The 17,067-nt window shown below is 59.3% G+C and overlaps 2 protein-coding genes across 3 annotated transcripts; one reads left to right on the top strand and one right to left on the bottom strand.

Annotated features, from left to right (window-relative positions):
- Window positions 1-418: 418 nt before the first annotated feature.
- Window positions 419-2,630, top strand: OCEL1 (occludin/ELL domain containing 1). Its single transcript, XM_019736742.2, has 6 exons — window positions 419-566; window positions 875-1,051; window positions 1,180-1,379; window positions 1,597-1,762; window positions 1,997-2,050; window positions 2,227-2,630. Exons 2-6 carry the CDS (start codon window positions 974-976, stop codon window positions 2,347-2,349), a joined length of 621 nt encoding a protein of 206 aa, XP_019592301.2. The 5' UTR covers window positions 419-566; window positions 875-973; the 3' UTR covers window positions 2,350-2,630.
- A 2,176-nt stretch (window positions 2,631-4,806) lies between these two features.
- On the bottom strand, window positions 4,807-15,173 carry NR2F6 (nuclear receptor subfamily 2 group F member 6). 2 transcript variants are annotated; one of them, XM_074337945.1, is made up of 5 exons: window positions 13,707-15,173; window positions 10,086-10,180; window positions 8,148-8,288; window positions 6,835-7,401; window positions 4,807-5,553 (listed from the first exon to the last, which is right to left on the bottom strand). In XM_074337945.1, exons 1-5 carry the CDS (start codon window positions 13,991-13,993, stop codon window positions 5,279-5,281), a joined length of 1,365 nt encoding a protein of 454 aa, XP_074194046.1. In that variant the 5' UTR covers window positions 13,994-15,173; the 3' UTR covers window positions 4,807-5,278. The 2 variants fall into 2 exon arrangements, with proteins under 2 accessions (XP_074194046.1, XP_019592498.1); XM_019736939.2 differs by lacking the exon at window positions 8,148-8,288 and having other exon boundaries at window positions 13,707-14,720.
- Between the last annotated feature and the right edge of the window lie 1,894 nt (window positions 15,174-17,067).

The following is a 17,067-nucleotide window of genomic DNA, read 5'->3' as shown; positions in this document are numbered from 1 at the left end:
TCTATGGGTTTATCCCACAGATAATCCTCCCACAAATGGCCAAATAAATTTGCATGTGGATATTTTTGCAGTATTGTCTGTAGTGAGGAAAATATATCTGTTTGTCATTGAATTAGTATCTTTCCGTTAGGAGACACAATTAAGTGCTGCTTCTGGAGACAGGGATGGATGAAAATTTCACTTTTGCCCTATGCGTCTTTTCTATTTGAATTTTCTAAGCGTGCCTCTAGTGATTAGAGACGTATTTTTAAAACATAATTGCCTTGTAAATTGATTAAGTGCAAGTTCGCCACAACCACCGGTTTTTCAGACTAATAAACTGTGGCCCCGAGAGAGTGAGTCACCAGCCCCAAACAGAGCCGCTGGGATCTCCGCTGAAAAATCTGCGTTTCAAGGGTGTGAGTCCACTTCCCCTGTCGCCAGGCCCCGCCCCTCCCGTCAGCCCCGCCCCCGCTTCGCGGAGCAACTCGGCCATTTGGGTCCAGTCTGCAGTTAATACACAATCCGGACTCAGGTGGCCGTGAGAGTGGATCCAGGCACGGAGCCCCAGACAGACACTGGGACAGGTGACCCCCGACGGGAGTTGCCCAGCCGGGACCGGGGGCCGGGGGGCTTCTCAAGGGCGTTGTCCGTGGGCTATGTGCGCCTCACTTGGCGAGGTTGCGGCAGCGCTGGGGTTAACGCGAGCCCGGCACGGGATACGCGGAGGCGTCATGGGTCATTTGCATAGCGCCCTTCCGGGTTACTATCGGGGTGCTCTGAGACCAATTGCGTGCGTCTATGCAAATACGATGGGGCTGGGAACGCGCTCGCGGCAGGAGAATTGGCGGCCACTGGGTTCGCCTCCAGGCGCGTTCTTCTCCGGTGTCCACAGGCTGCCCGCCGACCACACCCGCCACGCGCGGGCCGCGACGCCACCCGTAGGACCTGCCCGCCGGCCCAGGGACGCCCGAGCGGCGCCTCCCCGAGGCACATGCCCACCCAGGAGCCCCCCAAGACTCGCGGTTCCCGGGGGGACCTGCATACCCGCCCGCCTGACCCGGGGCCCCCGGTGAGTCTCAACGGGAGGAGGGTCCCCAGGCCGAGCCTAGGCAAAGGATTCATTCCCCCCAGTTTAAAGGATCCCGGCTTCTCCATACCCTCGTTAACTCCAAACCACGATTCCTGCGGCGTCTGCAGAGACTGGTACCTCAAGGCCTCAAAACCAGCGTCTCCCGGCCTCTGTGCCAACCTCGGCCAGGAGCCTACGGGGCACGGCCCAAGAAGATTGTATTTGAGGATGAGCTGCCCTCCAGACCCGTCCTGGTCACCAAGAAGCCTGTTGGATCCATCCTTGGGACGCCTATGCCTAGGCCCCACTCATTGCCAGACTATGAGCTGTGAGTGTCTCCCATGTTGTTGCTGGTGCCTGGGAACAGGAAAGGGACACAGAGGCTGAGACTTTGACAAGTGAATAAGAGTTAGCCAATTAATAAGAGAAAAGGGGGGTTTTGATCAGGGAGCCCAGAATGAGCAAAACAAAACACATTACACTGATTTGGGGAAAGGCAGGGGTTCTTTACACTCACACTCTGCCCCACTTTCAACCCCACGCAGAAAGTACCCAGCAGTGAGCAGTGAGAGAGAACGAAGCCGCTATGTCGCAGTCTTCCAGGACCAGTATGCAGAGTTCCTGGAGCTACAACAGGAGGTGGGCTCTGCACAGGCAAAGCTCGAGCAGCTGGAGGCTCTGCTGACCTCACTGCCTGCGCCCCGAAGTCAGGTGAGCAACCAGATGGAAACCCCTGCCCCAGAGCCCTTCCAAGTAGCAGAGCTCTGGCCTCCAGCACACCTGTTGGACCACTTCCTCTTCCAGGCTGGTCTGGCACCAACAGCACATGGGCCAACATCAGCCCTTGAGGTCCTGGTGGGTCACTGTGCCTCTCTGAACCTCAGTTTCCCAATCCCTCTTTGGGTCCACCATCCGTGAGTCACCCTCCTCTTTCTCCCCTTGCAGAAAGAGGCTCAAGTCACAGCCCATGTCTGGAGGGAATTTGAGAAGAAGCAGATGGTGAGTCATGGCCTCCTGAGTCCCACAGCCTGGCCTTTGGACCCCCAACACTTCCATGAGTGCCCAGTTTCAAAGAAAGAAAACCAAGGCTCAGAGAGGAAAAACAGAGGGTGGAGCAGCTCAAGGGCTGTAGACTAGATTGCCACAAGAACTTCCCCGGCTCTCGCCCTGCCCAGGACCCCAGCTTCCTGGACAAGCAGGCTCGCTACCGCTACCTGAAGAGCAAACTAAGGCACCTCAAGGCGCAGATCCAGAAATTTGATGACCGAGGAGACAGTGAGGGCTCTGTATACTTCTGAGCGTCCTGGCAAACAAGCAGAGGGACACACTGGGATGGGGGGGGGGTCCCACCTTACTCTTGCTTCTCTATCTACCTCTCAGCCTTAGCTCTTACTCTTCCCCCGATTGCAAATGCCTCAGCTTTTGAGGCTTAGGTCTGATGACCCCTCCTCCAGGAAGCCTTCCCAGGACCTCCTTTGGGAACACCAGCCCTGGCACCATGGGGACCCCAGATCCAGCCCATCCCCTGGAAGCAGGTCCTTCTTTCCCATCCCAGTGAAATAAACATTTCTTAAATACATGCTATGTATAGCTATTTAACATTCAATTGTCACCAAAAAGTTGTTCCTTCATTTTCCAGAGGAAAAATATCAAGGTTCCGAGATACAGGCTTGTTGTCCAGGGTCTCCAGGCATGGTATGAACCCTTGTCTGTCCAGGGGCCTCCCAAGTGGCCCTTCTGATGGGAAGCTGAGGGACCAACATCACCTCTTTGGCCAGGCTTGGGATGGTGGCGCCCCAGGGGCCAGGAGTTTCCACAGGCCCAGTAATGGAGGCAGAGGACCCTAGCTAGAGTCTTGCTTGGGTAGGGTTCAGAATTCATTGGTGCAATGCCGGGGACCACCTGAAGGCGGCAGACTCAGCCTGGAATCATACAGGAGGCCCTGATGCCAACCAGATAAATGGGTCCCTGTGATTCTCCACCTCTGGGCACTACAGGCTGAATGGTGATTGACACCAGGCACTGTGTGAGCACAGTTCACACGTCATTCCCTGGGTAGGGTTGGTTGGGACACCAGTAAGGCCAGGCTCCCTGTGATAAGCTGATGGTAACCTATGGTAAGCTGATGGTAACCTAGCAGCTGCCCTCTTTGAGTCTGGCCTTCCTGGAGGAGCCACAAGGGACTCCAGGAGGCAGACGGCAGGCAGGGAAGACAGTGCCAGCCACTGGGTCACAGAGAGGCCTCCGTCCCCAGATTGGTCCTCATGGAGCCCCATCCTCAGGAAAGACAGCCCTGGGCCAAGTGTGACAGAGCAATAACTGATGGCTGGGTGGCAATCTTAACCAGGGAGGCTCAAGATAACTTCTTGCAGGAAGGGCCATAAGGGTAAGTAAGGTTTTGTAGAAGTTCAGCAGTCAGACCTGGACAGACGTCCAAGTCTCTGGCTTGGGAACTGGAAGCAAAACAGGTGCAGTGGTCTTACTAGGTCCTCAGATACCCTGTGAATCTGAAAAATGGGGCATTTCTGCCCAGTCCGACTAAAATGGACACACATTCACTTACCCACAGGATATCTCAGAAGCTGCTGACGCAGGGCAGGAACCAGTCCAGCTTCCGATGGGTTTCCAGTAGCCTCTCCATCCCATTCCCACTTTAGTTCCCTTCTGGGGACAGGGCATACCCACAAGACCCTCATTCATTCTACAGGAAATGGCCTTACCACCCCCGTTTTCCAAGGCCTCTTCCCAGACGGACATGGTGGGGAGGCTGAGGTGCTAATGAGGAGCCTTTGGGAGCACTGGGACTGCCTTCAGGGTGAGACCCAAGTTCTTCCCTGTTTTCAAAGGGTCATCTTTGATGGAGAGCTTGTCTCTCTGTCTGGCAAGACCTCAGTCAGGGCCAAGTGCCACCTACACCACTATCCAGGCCCTTTCTACCTACCCCCTAGAGCCACAGTCCTGGCAGTAACTCTCAGAGGTGCCTTTCCCACCCCAGAGCTGGTCCGCAAACTTGAAGTCAGGATGGCAAGGTCCCTGGTGACTTGTATCACCCCAGATCAACTCAGTAAGTCCACATTTCAAAGTCTGTCCTTAGAGGTCCCCACCTTTCAAATGCCAATCTCTGAAACAAGATTTTTAGTTACATATGGACTCAAACTGGCTCAAGCACAAAAGGGGAAGTCTGGGCTCATGAAACTGAAACAACCAAGGGTTTCAGGTATGGCTTGATCCAGGGGCTCCAAAGGCATCCTGGGAAATTGGTCCTCTTTTGGCTCTTCTTTGCTTTGATTATATCCTCCTAGTTCCAAATCTTGCCATCCAATCTCATTGGCCAGTTCTGGGCCACATGCTCTCCCTGAACCACTAACTGTGGCCAGGGGAATGGAGGGCTCTGCCTGGGCTGAAAACATGAGACAGAACTAGCCCCAGATGTTTGTCCTGAGGACGCTGGGGCCCAGACACCATGATTAAGGGCTGACCAAAGAAAACAATGAGGAGCTTAGGGCATGTGTGAATTTATGAGGCTCACTTTCAGAAGCTAGAGCCAGAATTTGAACCTGAGCCATCTGTTGGGCTTAACTCCTACAGACTCACTGGCCGACCTCAGGCCCCCCTCGCTGCCCCTAGCCTGTTTTCGCACAACACTGTCCAACAAAAACAGTAAGTAGGGCTCTTATTAGGCTGTGGGTGTTCCATATGGCTGGGAGTGGGTCCCCATGGTAAGGTACCCTTCCCTCAAAAGATGACAGAAGCTGTGCAGGTAGGAAACACCTTTATTATTGGCCTTGATTCATTCATCATGTAGTGTCCAATGTGGATCACGTGTCCAGAGATGCATGGCACACTCGACCCCTGCCCAGCTGCAGCTGCCCCTCCAGTCCAGATGCCAGGCCTCTGTCCATCGTGCCAGGGAAGCCAACCCTACCGTCCCACGAGTTCATGCCTGGGGCGCTGAGGGACAGAACTGTCCAGGATTGGAACCTCAGTCCCTTGCCCAATCTTACGGTTTCTGGGAAGGACGAAGCCGGAGCCTAGACAATTGATCAGTCATTTTTTGGTTTCATGATCATTTAAAAAACAGAAAAGACAAACATTTCACAGTCTTTAAAAAATAGGAGTCTGAGGAGAAAGGCTGGGGTCCTCCGTGTGGTGGTCGCCCCTGAGGCCCAAGCAGCCGCATCCCTTGAGGTCTGCAAACCCTACCACGGTGCCCCAGGTCCTGTGCAGTCACTGGCCTGAGCCGTAGGGCCAGTTGAAGGTACTTCCGGATAGCAACATGTCTCGGATCAGGGTCTCAATGGGCGTCTTGCCCACCAGGCGCATGAAGAACAGCTGGGAGATGAGGGAGGCAGGGACAGCACGCAGGGCAGGGAGCCGAAGCAGCAGGCGCCCGAAGCGCTGGGGCTGAGATGGGTACTGGGCCCGCACATACTCAGTGAGGGCCACCTGCGCCTTCTCCTGCAGGCTCTCGACGTGCGCTGGATCTGAGAGGCCACAGGCATCTGGGAAGACAAGGGCAGTCAGCTGTGGGGGGAGGTGGAGAGAGGACGCAGGGCCCCAGAGGTGATTGGGGGCACCACTGGGGCTGTGGATATGGAGGGAGGGGGACCCTCAGGCGGTGGGAGGTAGGGACCTAGGGCACAAACAGTGGTATCTAAGGCGGAGTCAGTCCTCAAGAGATAGGGAGGTGGCTTCATCTGAGGACAATGACACAAGGGTGCAGACAGGGATACCTCACGGGTGGATGGGGCCCCAACTGAGGCCTTGTCATGGAGAAAAGCTCTTATCAAGCTCAAGGGGAAGTGGGGGCTGAGGAGTGCACTTGGGGAGGAAGGCAAGACCCAGAGGGGCCTGGGGCGTGAGTGAATGTTGACAGCATCTAGATGGGGCCCCTTGAAGGTGGGGGGTAGGGGAGTCTTCTGGGGAAAGGATCGCAAAGCCATTATTGATCAGATGAAAGCCACCTCCTAAAATGGCCTGGATCTGGTTCTGCAACCCTGGCCCCAAGAAAACACCTAGTGGGGTCTGGAACCTTCCAGAGTAGAGCCAGCTCTGTCACCAGTCCCTAGAATTAGGGAGAGCTTTGGCTGCTGGATGGCTCAGTTGGCAAGGAAGGTACTAGGACAGCCCTTCCCCTGGATGGGAAAGGCCTCCAAGCCACACCCCTTCTCAATCCTGGGCAGCCCTGGCCACCTGGAGGTTGCCAAGGGGGCAGGTTGAGGGCCCTGGGTCAGAGGTCAGGGATCACAGGAATTAGGGAGGGGAGGGCCTAGAACCAGGTGTCAGGGTAGCCCTGCCTAGTAGGCCTTCGTAAGTGCTCAGTAAATAGGAAGAGCCCCCTGATCTGGGGGGCTAGCGTCAGAGGGTTTGGGGAGCCAGACACCAGGGAGTGGGGAGCAGAAGGGACCAGACCAGGTGTCAGGGACCTCCCCTCCCATTCTGCTGGCATGAAGAACACTTTGATGAGGGGATGGGGAGTGGGGGGCCGTCTCAGGGAGCCCAGAAAAAGGGAGAGTGGTTGTGGGAATCTGAGTCACCAATCCAGACCCAGCCTGGGATCTGAGGGGCCACAGTCATAGCTCTTAGGGAGACCTGGGATCCAGGGTGGGGGCATCAGGATGTCACACCGCCTGCATCACCTCCTCCACTGCCTCCATCAGCGCTCACTGCGTGTGCAAGGCCACAGGTCTGGCAGACTGGAGGTCACGGAGTGGAGGGCTATGGGGTCGCAACCTCCCCTCCCCCCCAGAAACCCACTAGCCACTCCTTGGAGCGCATCTCACCGGGCGTGAAAAGCGCGATGGCCTTGAGGCAGCCGTACTCTGCGGAGTCGACCTGCAGGCGGCCAAGCTTGTCCACCTGCTCCTGGAAGGCGCGCACCTGGTCCATGAAAGCCACCGCGCGCTCGGCGGCCATGGGCGCGGCGTGCAGACCCGCCGCAGCCAGCAGCGGCGCCGTGTGCAGGGGCAGCGCCGCCTGCGCTGCGTTCAGCACGAACAGCTCGCTCCAGCTCAGGCGCAGCAGCGCCACCTGATCGGCCACCGGCAGGTCGGGGAAGAAGGGTGCGTGACGCGCCCACTCCACGGTGCTGAACAGCAGCCGCGCTGCCAGCTCACACACGTTGTCGATGCCCAGCACTGCGCCCGCCGCGCCGCCACCGGCGCCGAAACGCCCAGCTGCAGCGGGGTAGGGCTCAGCGCGCAGCAGCTGCGCAATCAGCTCCGACACCGGCTGCCCTGGGAAGAGGTCCCCGCCCGCCGCAGCTGCAGCCAACGCCGAGCCTTGGGGACTGCCTGAGGAGGCGGCCACTGCGCCGGGCAGCGAGTGCGGGATGCGGCCGCGCTGGACGGCTGGGAGTGGGGATTGGAGATGGGCAGGAGTGAGGAGAAGGGGACAGGAGGGGAGAAGGGAGACAGGAGATGGGGGTACAGAAAATCCGAGAGGGGATAAGGGGTCAGGCAATGGGGGATGGAGGGGCATGGGAGGGCAGAGCAGGGAGGAGGAGGTCAGCCAGGGAGACGAGGATAGCAGGAAAGGGGGGGGGGAATAAGGGGAAAGTGGGTATCCAGAGAGTCACAGGGTACAGGTAGGGAGAAATAAAGGGGGGAAGGCAAAGTCATCAGAGGGTCACTCAACACCTCCCCTCCAAGACCCACCATACCCAGCCTTTCTCTGGACCCCCAACTCCACCCCATGGGCACACAGCTTGTTGGGAGGCCAGGGACCAGAGGCCTGCAGGACCTGTGCCTCCAGCCTGAGCCCCTGTCCGGCCCCCACCCCTACTCTACTTCCTGTGGACAGTCCTTCTGGGTGAGAATGGGACCATTGGGTAAGGGGAAATTTCATACATGCCTGGCCCCCTCCCACTGGACTGTGAGTTCCATTCAGCAGGAGGGGAGGCTTGACCTGTCAGTCATGTCTCCATTTGTCAATCATGCAAGTGCCAGAGCTGAGAATGGGGACAGGAGACAGGTACCTTCCCAGGACTTGGGGACCCCTGGCCAGCCTATCCCTAAAGCAAATGATCTCTCCAATGGAGATGGAATCATTTCTCTAGTTCCCAGCCCATCTCCCAGGTCACGGCCCCCAGGAGCACCTGTCTGTCTGGATCCCTGCAGTGGCCCGTGCTGAGAATGGAGTCCGGGACAGTAGTAGGTGCTCAATAAGCATAAATAGTCTTGACTGTGAGGAGGGAGAGGACTCACTGCAGGCCTCAGCCAGTGTCCCCAGTGACCAGCTGGGTGGGAAGAGGGGCAAACTGGGCTGCATGCCAGGCAGAGACTAATGAATGAGCTTTAATGGGTTGGCATGCCCTGTCTGTCACCTTGATGAACTTCTTGTAAACCTGCCATGGAGCAGATGGGGAAGGGGATGTGGATGGGAGCCTGGGGCTCAGGTTGGCCTGGCTCATGGGGGTGGGTGAACCTTCTCCTCCCCCCTTTGCGCACTTGGTTCTAAACGCCACCCCCTCCATTCCTCCAAGCCCTGGCCATGTTCCCACCTCAGGGCCTTTGTACTTGCTGTTCCCACTTCATAAGCACCCCTTCCGCAGCTCTTCCTCCTCATTCAATCCAGACTATGTGGCTTCAAACCCAAACCACAACTCTGCTGCTCTAAGACCTTGGCAACTGGTCTTACCTCTCTACTGCCTGTGCTCAGTTTCCCCATCTGTTAGATTTAGGTGATAATAATAATGATGATGACACTAATCACTGAATTACATAAGAATCTATCTCATTTGCTTAGAACAGCACTTGGCACATAATAAGGGCTAAATGGATAACAATTCAAGCCAAGAAACATTTATTGAGCAACTTCTGTATGCCAGGACCTGGTCTAGGCACTGAGGATATGTCAGAAAACAAGACAGAAGTCCCTGCCCTCGGGGAGCAGACATTCTGGTGGGGGAGCAAGTAAATTACAGAGCAAGGTAGATAGTGTGAAATCAAAGAGAATGACAAAGGATAATCAGGAGAGGTTTTTTTTCTGAGGTGCTGTTTCAGCAAACCTTAAAGGAAGTGAGACAGGAAGCCATGCAACTGTCTGGGGGAAGAGCACTCCAGGTAGAGCAAACAGCCTGTGCAAAGGCCCTGAGGTAGGGCTGTCCTTGGGGCATGAGCTGTGATTATGATGATATCTACCCTGAGACTAGAGATCAGAAGCCCTGATTTGAAATACATCAGGGTTTTAGGTCAAATGGACAAGTGGAGGCAAAGTCCAGGAGAGGGGAGGAGGCAAGAGTCACCCCAAACTTAAAAAGACCAAACAGAGTGATCAGATGATTTTAAAAGACACTCTGAGCAGCCATTCCCAGCTTTTTCTGGAAGCCCAGCTGAGAAGAAACCAACTTTAAACCGGGAGAGACTCAGGGTAGATATAGTGAAGAATTGCTGGCCTAGCCTGTGAGAGTCCAGGCAGACATGATGCCCAGCATAGGGGCCAGACCTGTTCTCGAGCCCCCAGGCTCTGGGTGGAAGTCTCTGGGTTCCGCTTCATTTCTAAGGGTGGAGATCTAGGCCCAGCTGCCAGCACATGTCCACCTAACTCCCTGGGGCAGGGACAAGAGGCTGGGCCTCCCTCTAGCTCCCAGGGCCCAGGGTCAGGCGGAAGGACAGGCTGCCCTTTGACTTAATCGGGTGAGTTCCTGCCTTGGGCAAACACAAAGCAGGGGTGGAGGGGAGGGGGAGGGGGAGGGAGAGCAAGTCAAATAAAAAAAAATACATCCTTGTTCAGAAAGCCATGGCCAGGCCAGGAGGCAGAGGGCATCACTGAGCCAGAGCACCTGCCTCGGAGACTGGGGTCTGGACAACAGTCCTCACGGGGGCCCAAGTCAGGGCATCCCTTGTACTATAGCTCCAGCTCCAGCACAGCCACCAGGCAGCCACAAATAATCGGATTCCTCCAGCCAGGGCCAGACTGAGGCCCGTAGGATCTCAGATCAGTGGTAACAAGGTTAGCAGGAGCCAGACCCCAAGAGAGGGAGTGAAAGACGGGTTGTCTGTCTACGCCCTGCCTGCCCCACCCCATCACTCACCCTCCTTCCTCATGCCCACCCGGAAGCACTTCTTGAGGCGGCAGTATTGGCACTGGTTCCGGTGATGCTGGTCAATCTGGCAGTCACGGTTGGACCTGAGGGCACACAGAGGTCACCATGGGGGTCACCATAACACCCATGTCCTACTCCTTGAGCCACCCTGGGAGCCTCCTCTGAAGATTGCACCTGGGAAATACCAGTGTCCCCCCACCCAGGGCTGGGCAGGTGGCCCCAAAGGGGTGCACCCGCTAGGCCTACAGATCTGCAAAGAGGAAAGGATGATAGTAACACGGAGTCTGTGGCCAAGTCTATTTGCATATTGAAATTGGGTTTTGAAGGATGAACAGTTCCCCAGGTGAATGGAAAGGCAACTGCAGGCAGAGTACAAGGAGATCAAAAGGTTGGAAATGTGAATATATGGAGGCCTAAGCTGTTTAATTTGACATGGTCATTGTCAGGCTAAGGGGCGAGGTCTTTGTCCCAAGGGCAATGTGAGAGCACAGAAGGTACATAGTCAAGGAGCGGGGTGTTGTGAATTGACTAAGAGAGTAGAAGCCAGGCCAGACTAGGGCCAGTCCTCTATGGGGGCCCCATCATAACTGCCGTGTACAAGGCCACCGGCAATGAATGAATGAACGAACGAACGAACTCCTGTCCCCACTTTAAGACCCCATACCTACATCCCTTCCTCTGGGAAGACTTTCCAACTCCTAAGTGAACTCAAGAAGCTTCTTCCTGGAGGCCCCCAGAGAAGGGTTGGGATGAGACAGGTGGCCCCGCCCTGCAAGGCCGTGAGCTCCCTGTCCAGAGTCAACCCCAAGCAGGAGGATTCAGGTGCTTGTTCTTCAAATGTCCCTAGCACGGTTCCCCTTGGCCCCTGCCCTTCCATATTTCTCTCCACCCTGGGTTCAGGGCTCTTTGAGGCCCGGACCTAGGGCAGAAACCCCTGGGGTTCCAGCTGGGGACCAAGAAGGTCACCCAGAGACAGTAACAGAGTGAAACACTCGATAAAGTTAAAAATCAAATACATCTCAGCTGGGCATGCAGCCCTGACCCTGGGATGGCAACTTCTCCACCAAGCCTCGGTATCCTCATCTGGAAAAGGGAAGCCAGATACCAGCTCCATATGGGATGTGTTGGGTCTCAGGGGCTCTGGGGAGGGCATCGGACCCAGGCTCCAACCAGGGGTGCCAATGGCAGCTTTAGGAGAGCTGAGCCTCTGGCGGGGGTGGGTGGGTGGGGGTGCTTTGAGTACCTAGATTCTACAGTGGTAGCCTCTGAGCCCAAGCCTCTGGTCCTTGCCCGGCCCCAGCTCCCAGAAGGAGGCCCTTCTAGGGCAAAGGGAGCTCAGGCAGAACCAGAACAAAGCCCAGCAGGCAAGCAGTGGGAGGGTCCTGGGCAGCCGGCTGGAAACAGCCAAGCCTGGGGTGGGAGGGTAGGCAGGGGCCCAGCTCAGGGCCCCATGACCTCAGGCGAGGCCCTAAGCTTCTACCTCAACTTCCCCAGCTATGGAGTCACAACAGCTCTCCTGGCTCTCCACAAGGGGAAACAGGAAGTTCTACCTATTATCCCACCTAAAGAGTGCATGCTTGGCCCAACCCCAGGACCCAACTCAGCCTCCTCCCTGGGCTTCTGGCATCCAGTTCAATTTGATCAGAGCCCTCCCTTGCTCACACATCCTCCATGACTCCCCGTGGCCCTCAGTCCAGCATTTCAGGCACACTCAGCTCTAACGCCTCCCATGCCTGGGGTAATCTCATCTTACAACACTGCTCTCCCAACTTGCCACTGGGCGTCTGCCTGGGCCAAACCCCTCATGATCTAAGGCCCACCTCCCATGGTCCTCCAGGAAGCCCTACCTGACCGGCAGGCAGAGCCCCTCGCTCCCTCCTGGGATCCCAGACCAATCCCTTCCTCTGGCTGAGCCCAGACCCCAACAGGCTGGGGGACTCTGCATCGCACTGTGTCTCCTCCAGACTGGGAGGACTGGGCTTGGAGCTTGGGTCTCTCCGGGAGGCTGGCATCATACCACCCAGGCTGGGCCCTGAAGGAACTTTGCTGAATCAATCTGAGGCTCAGAGAGGGGCAGTGACTTCATCTGGTGACACAGCACAGAACTTCTGAAGAAACTGCTAGCCCCTAACAATGACCCCTTCCCACGTTGGTGCTCCCCGCCCCCGCTATCAGGGAGCCTCTGGGACCCCAAAACCTCCTGAGCGCCTCCCTTACCCTCCCCAAAGACCCGGCCAGAGAGCAGGCAGTTATTCCAGCAGCAAGAATGAGGCCAAAGTCTGGTGGCCCAGTTAGCACTGGAGGAGGCAGGAAGCCAGCTTACACACACACACACACACACACACACACACACACACACAAACACACACACAGAGCCACCGCAGACAGGCCCTGACCCCAGACCTGGGGCCAAACTCTAGGTGCCCAGGGCCCAGCCCAATGGCCTCACCAATAAGCCCTCCCTGGGGTGGACCCTGATCCTGACTTAGCCACCTCCCTTTTCGCCACCCGGAAGTCCCCTTTGCTAAGCCCCAACTAGGGGAGGGTCTCTCTCTGGGTAACCCAGGTCAGACACCAGGCCCCCTCTGGGCCACAGTTTTGCACATATGGAAAATGGGGCTCCCCATACTTGCTCTGCAGAACCCAGGCATGTTCGTGGGGGACGGTCATGAGTAGAGGCTTGCCCACGGAGCAAAAGGATGCTCACCCACGAGTGGTGGGAAGGGTGCGCTGGGCGGGACACCTAACCCCAGCTTCAACCAGAGAAGCAAGGCCCCTCCCTGTCAGTGGGGACTCCAACCTAGCACAGCCCAGGCCTTCTTGGAAACATTCACCCCACCCTGTATCCTAGCCACCGAAGTTTCAGGGATTTTCCAGGAGCCCCAGGTCTGCTCCCACTCCTGGCTGCGGGGGTGGAGCAACAGAGGTGCGGTCAAATCCAGCCGCCCTCCCCGTCCTCCTCGCCCTCCAGCGGCAGTTTCCGGTGACCCAAGACCCAGGGTGAGCCTAGGGGGGTTCCCACCTGATGGGCAGCCCAGCTGCCCCCCACAGCAGGGCCCCCAATGCCAAGGAGGCCGCCCTGTGCCACCTCTGTCTTGCTCCCGCCTCCGCCTCTGTGGCCAGAGCGACTTTGGAAGTGATGTTTGACCCCAAGGGCGCGCCGTATTGATCCGCGCGGCCGCAGACAATGGCCCCTGGACGCTGCAAGCTGCACAGTCCATGTTCCACGTTCGATTCCCGCGGGGTCCCCGTGCAACGACGTTCCCAAAAGAAGGGGTGTCCTGGGGTTAGGGTCCCACCCCTAGCAGCACCCCAACCTCTCCCCGTACAGGAGATGTCCCCTCTCGGGAGAAAAGAGAGAGAGGAAAGAAGAGCAAGGAACTGGGGCGGAAGGCGCAAGGGACCACCTGATGGGGGTACCTGCATCCATACAGTGCTGACTGCATACACAATTTCAGGAATAAAATGGAGAAAAAAGGGGGCTGTACCCCTATCTCAGAGGGGGAGTGGAGGCCCAAGGAAGGTCAGCGCCAGGCCCAAGGTGACCGAGCAGGTCAGGGCCCGGGCCAGGTCGCGTACAGGCGGCGGGGCGCGGATCGGGGTGCTCACCGACAGGTGTAGCTGAGGTTGCGGCGGATGCTCCGCTTGAAGAAGCTCTTGCAACCCTCGCAGGTGAAGACGCCGTAATGCTTGCCGCTCGACTTGTCCCCGCACACCACGCAGTCCACCTGCAGCCCGGGCCGCTCCTCGTCGCCCGGCTCCGCGTCGCTGGCAGCGCCGGGGGGTGAGGCCGAGTCTTCTTCAGCCGCGCGCGGGTAGCCTCCCGCCTTGTCCACACCGTTCGTGTCGCCGCCGCCGCCGCCGGGGCCGCCCCAGCCGCCGGTCACCATGGCCATAGCCCCAGGGCAGCGGGGCCGGGGCGCCCCCTCAGCGCTCCTCCCTCCGGGCACCCCTGTTGGCCCGGGGGACTCTACCCGGTGCGCATCCGATCCCGGCGCGCGGGGGGCTCCGGCTGCACCCCCCAAAAAAGTTTTGCAGCAACTTCCTGAGGCCGGTCCGCGCACCCGGACGGAACTGGTCGGGCCGGTTCCAGGCCAACTTTCCCACGCGTGCGCGGGGCCGGGCCCCGGGCCGGGGGGGCACGCTAGAGGCGCGAGCCGGGGGCCCGGAGGACTCGCGCCCCGCCGCCCTGGGGCACCGGCGGGGGCGCGCGGGCCATGGCCCGGCCCGGGCTGAGCGGGGGGCGCCCTCTGGCCTGGCCGCCGCTCGGCCCGGGGCTGCGGCCAACTTAGCGGGCCGCCATCCGGGTGCCGGAGGCCTGAGGGAAAGTTTGGCCGCAAGTTGCGCGGCCGCCCGCGGCGAGGGGGAGGGGCGGCGGGCGCGCGCCCGGGCCGGTCGCCGCGCCCCCTGGGTCCCCGGCAACCCCAGGCGGCTCCTCTGGGCCTGCAGCTCCGCGAGCCGGCGCTTCCCGAGCTGCTGCCCCCGCTGCGGCCGAGCCTGCCAGGCCTGGGCCTGCACCTGGGCCCAAGCCTAGCTCTAGCTGCCGCCGCCGACCCCGCGCGCCGGCCTCGCGCTGCGGCCGGTTTGACACACAACGTTCCATTCGCGGGGCGGGAGGGGGGCGGGAGCGGGGGCAGGGGCGCGCGCCGCGGGCTGGGGGCGGGCGCTCGTTGCCCCGGCGACGGCCGCCCTTATAAGGGCATGGGTGGCCGTGCGCGGCGCCGGGTGCCCAGGCCGGCGGGAGGGGCGAGGGCGGAGCGCGGGGCCGCTGGGTCTGACCCTCCCCCTCCCCCCGACTTCCCCCACCATCCCCTCTTCGGTTCTCGGCTGGGCTCCAGCCTTAACCCCTGCCGGGCCGCGGCGGGAACCTGGGCAACCGCTGCCCTCTGCCCTTCCGCAGCCTCGCCAAGATACCTCCTCTCCAAGGCCCTCCCCTCCACCTCCGGCCTTGGACGTTGGGTAACTCTACCGCCCTCGAGGCGCCCCTCGGACGCCCCCTATGCCGGACAGAAGCGATAATGGGGGTCCAGTTGCACCCGAGGGGCATGGCCGCACGCAATACACGCGCGCGCGCGCGCGCGCTTAGGCACGCGTCCACACACCCTGGGGCATTGCCTTGCACAGTTGCAAGATGGATTGTGTTCGCTTCCCCTTCCAGAAAGTCGCTGCGTCCGACCCCCACCCACCCTGTCTCTGCTTGGGCTAACACCTGGTGCTCGGACTCTCCAGGGGGAAGAGACGTGGTGGTCTGCGACTGGCGGGGGCGTGAGGTCAGGGGGCCCCTCGCCAGAATTTCAGGCCTCTGGGGGCAGGGCGTCCCCCCACCGGCGAAGTTGGAGGCGACAGGAATGCCCACCGCCCCTGTCGGGGCCTGCCCCTTCCCCTTTAATTTCCTTTTCTTTCTGTGCTTTATAGAATGGGCTTGGCCAGGAGGCCGGCTGGACTGCAGATGTCTATTCCAGGCTCCCGGAGCTCTCCTCCCAGCTGCCGCTCGCCTGCACTCCCCGCCCCCGCCAACCCCACCCAAACCCTGGGCTAGAGCCGACCAGCATTTATTAAGCACCTTTTATATGCCCCCCGCCCACCCCCCCACCCCCCATCCCCCGCCATCCTGGCCGGAGAAGCCTGAGCCTCTGGCTCAGGGCCTGTTAACATTTAACCGGCTGGGAAAGCCCTTCCTGTGGTGACCTTTCACCTTGGAGTCCCGCAGGTCCAGTCGCCTGGCCTTATCTCCTGCCCTGCCCAGAGGCCGAGGCCACGTGGCTGGGCCTCTGAGGGCTGCGGGCAGGAGAGCAGTGCCTTTTGCCTATGAGACTCCTATGTACTCCTCTCTCAGGAAGGGGCCTTGGGAAAAAGCACCCCCTCTCCAGATGACATCTGAGGAGGCACGGGGGCGGGGCGGGGGGGAGGAGGAGTTCGCTAAGGGTGGGAGATGCTTAGAGATCATGAAACACTTAAAAAGGATACCAAGGTTCTGGGAAAGCCATCATAGCCATGCACTGCCCTGGGACTCTGCGCCTCCCAGGAAGGGTTTGGCTGGGTGCGAGATGGGGAAGGTTTTAGCACGTACAGAGAGCAAGAAGGACTAGGGTTATACCTGAGCAGGACTTTCCATGGGTCTGACTAGAATGGACTTCTGTAAGCCCTGCTGGGGATGGGGACCCTTTGGTTCTGGGGCTGCCTGAAAATGTGGGGGTGCTGGCTATTATTTGGGGTGAGGACTGGGGTCCTAGGTCCCTGGCCTGGATCTTCCAGGACCCTTGGTGGGGGGAGAGGGGTCTCAGAAAGGGAGACTTAGAAAGGAGAGAAGGTTCAGGCAAAGGCAAGGGAGTCAGAAAGGGGCTGGTGGGGGGAAGAAGCAGGGAACTGGGGTTTGAAGTACACAAGCCTGGGGTTGGGGGCTCATAAGTGATGGGCTGGGCTGGGTTGGAGCCTAGGGAAGGAAGGTCCGCCTCAGACCTCACACCCCCGAGTTGATCCAGATCCCGGGCGGCTGCCCCGCCCCTTCCCAGGAGCTCCACCGCCCCTGCACTCCTTTGGGCCCCCTACGGTGAGGGGAGTCGAGGTCCGGCTCCGCCCCCATGACCCCTGCCCGCGGCCCCGCGGTGACATTTGACCTTGCGGCGGCCGCGGACTGGGGACAAAGAGGCCTGAGCCCATCTGCCGCGGGGGCACCCCGTGGGAACAGTCCGACCCTGCACGAGTCGGCCTGAGAACCGACCGCTGACTCCTCCACCAGCACGAACTCCTTCCCCACCCTCCAACAGGTGACCTTGTCCCCTTTTGCTCCCCTCCCCCCACGGGCAACCTGGTGGCACTGGCAACTAAGGTCACTCTTAGACTCAGGAGGAGGGTAGAGGGACAAGAGGGGATAAGGTCGGCTCCTGCCCCCTCATGGGCAACCTTGCCCGCCTCAGTTTCCCTGTTTTCTCCCAAGCCGGCCTCGGTCCGCAGAGTGCATGGGGTGTGA

The sequence above is a fragment of the Rhinolophus sinicus genome, linkage group LG07 (assembly GCF_036562045.2).
Source record: "Rhinolophus sinicus isolate RSC01 linkage group LG07, ASM3656204v1, whole genome shotgun sequence".
Lineage (NCBI taxonomy): Eukaryota > Metazoa > Chordata > Mammalia > Chiroptera > Rhinolophidae > Rhinolophus > Rhinolophus sinicus.
Note: the sequence above shows the minus strand (reverse complement) of the source record. Positions and strands in the feature narration are given on the sequence as shown.

Excerpts from the sequence above, each read along its gene's own strand:
- OCEL1 (XM_019736742.2), top strand. The coding sequence starts at position 974 with ATGCCCACCCAGGAGCCCCCCAAGACTCGCGGTTCCCGGGGGGACCTG. Across the intron at positions 1,052-1,179 it reads CGCCTGACCCGGGGCCCCCG|AGACTGGTACCTCAAGGCCT; the intron begins GTGAGTCTCAAC and ends CGGCGTCTGCAG. Across the intron at positions 2,051-2,226 it reads AATTTGAGAAGAAGCAGATG|GACCCCAGCTTCCTGGACAA; the intron begins GTGAGTCATGGC and ends CGCCCTGCCCAG.
- NR2F6 (XM_074337945.1), bottom strand. The coding sequence starts at position 13,993 with ATGGCCATGGTGACCGGCGGCTGGGGCGGCCCCGGCGGCGGCGGCGGC. Across the intron at positions 8,289-10,085 it reads GGTGGGCATGAGGAAGGAGG|CTGGTCACTGGGGACACTGG; the intron begins GTGAGTGATGGG and ends CTTCCCACCCAG. Across the intron at positions 7,402-8,147 it reads GCAGGGATCCAGACAGACAG|CCGTCCAGCGCGGCCGCATC; the intron begins GTGCTCCTGGGG and ends CCCCACTCCCAG.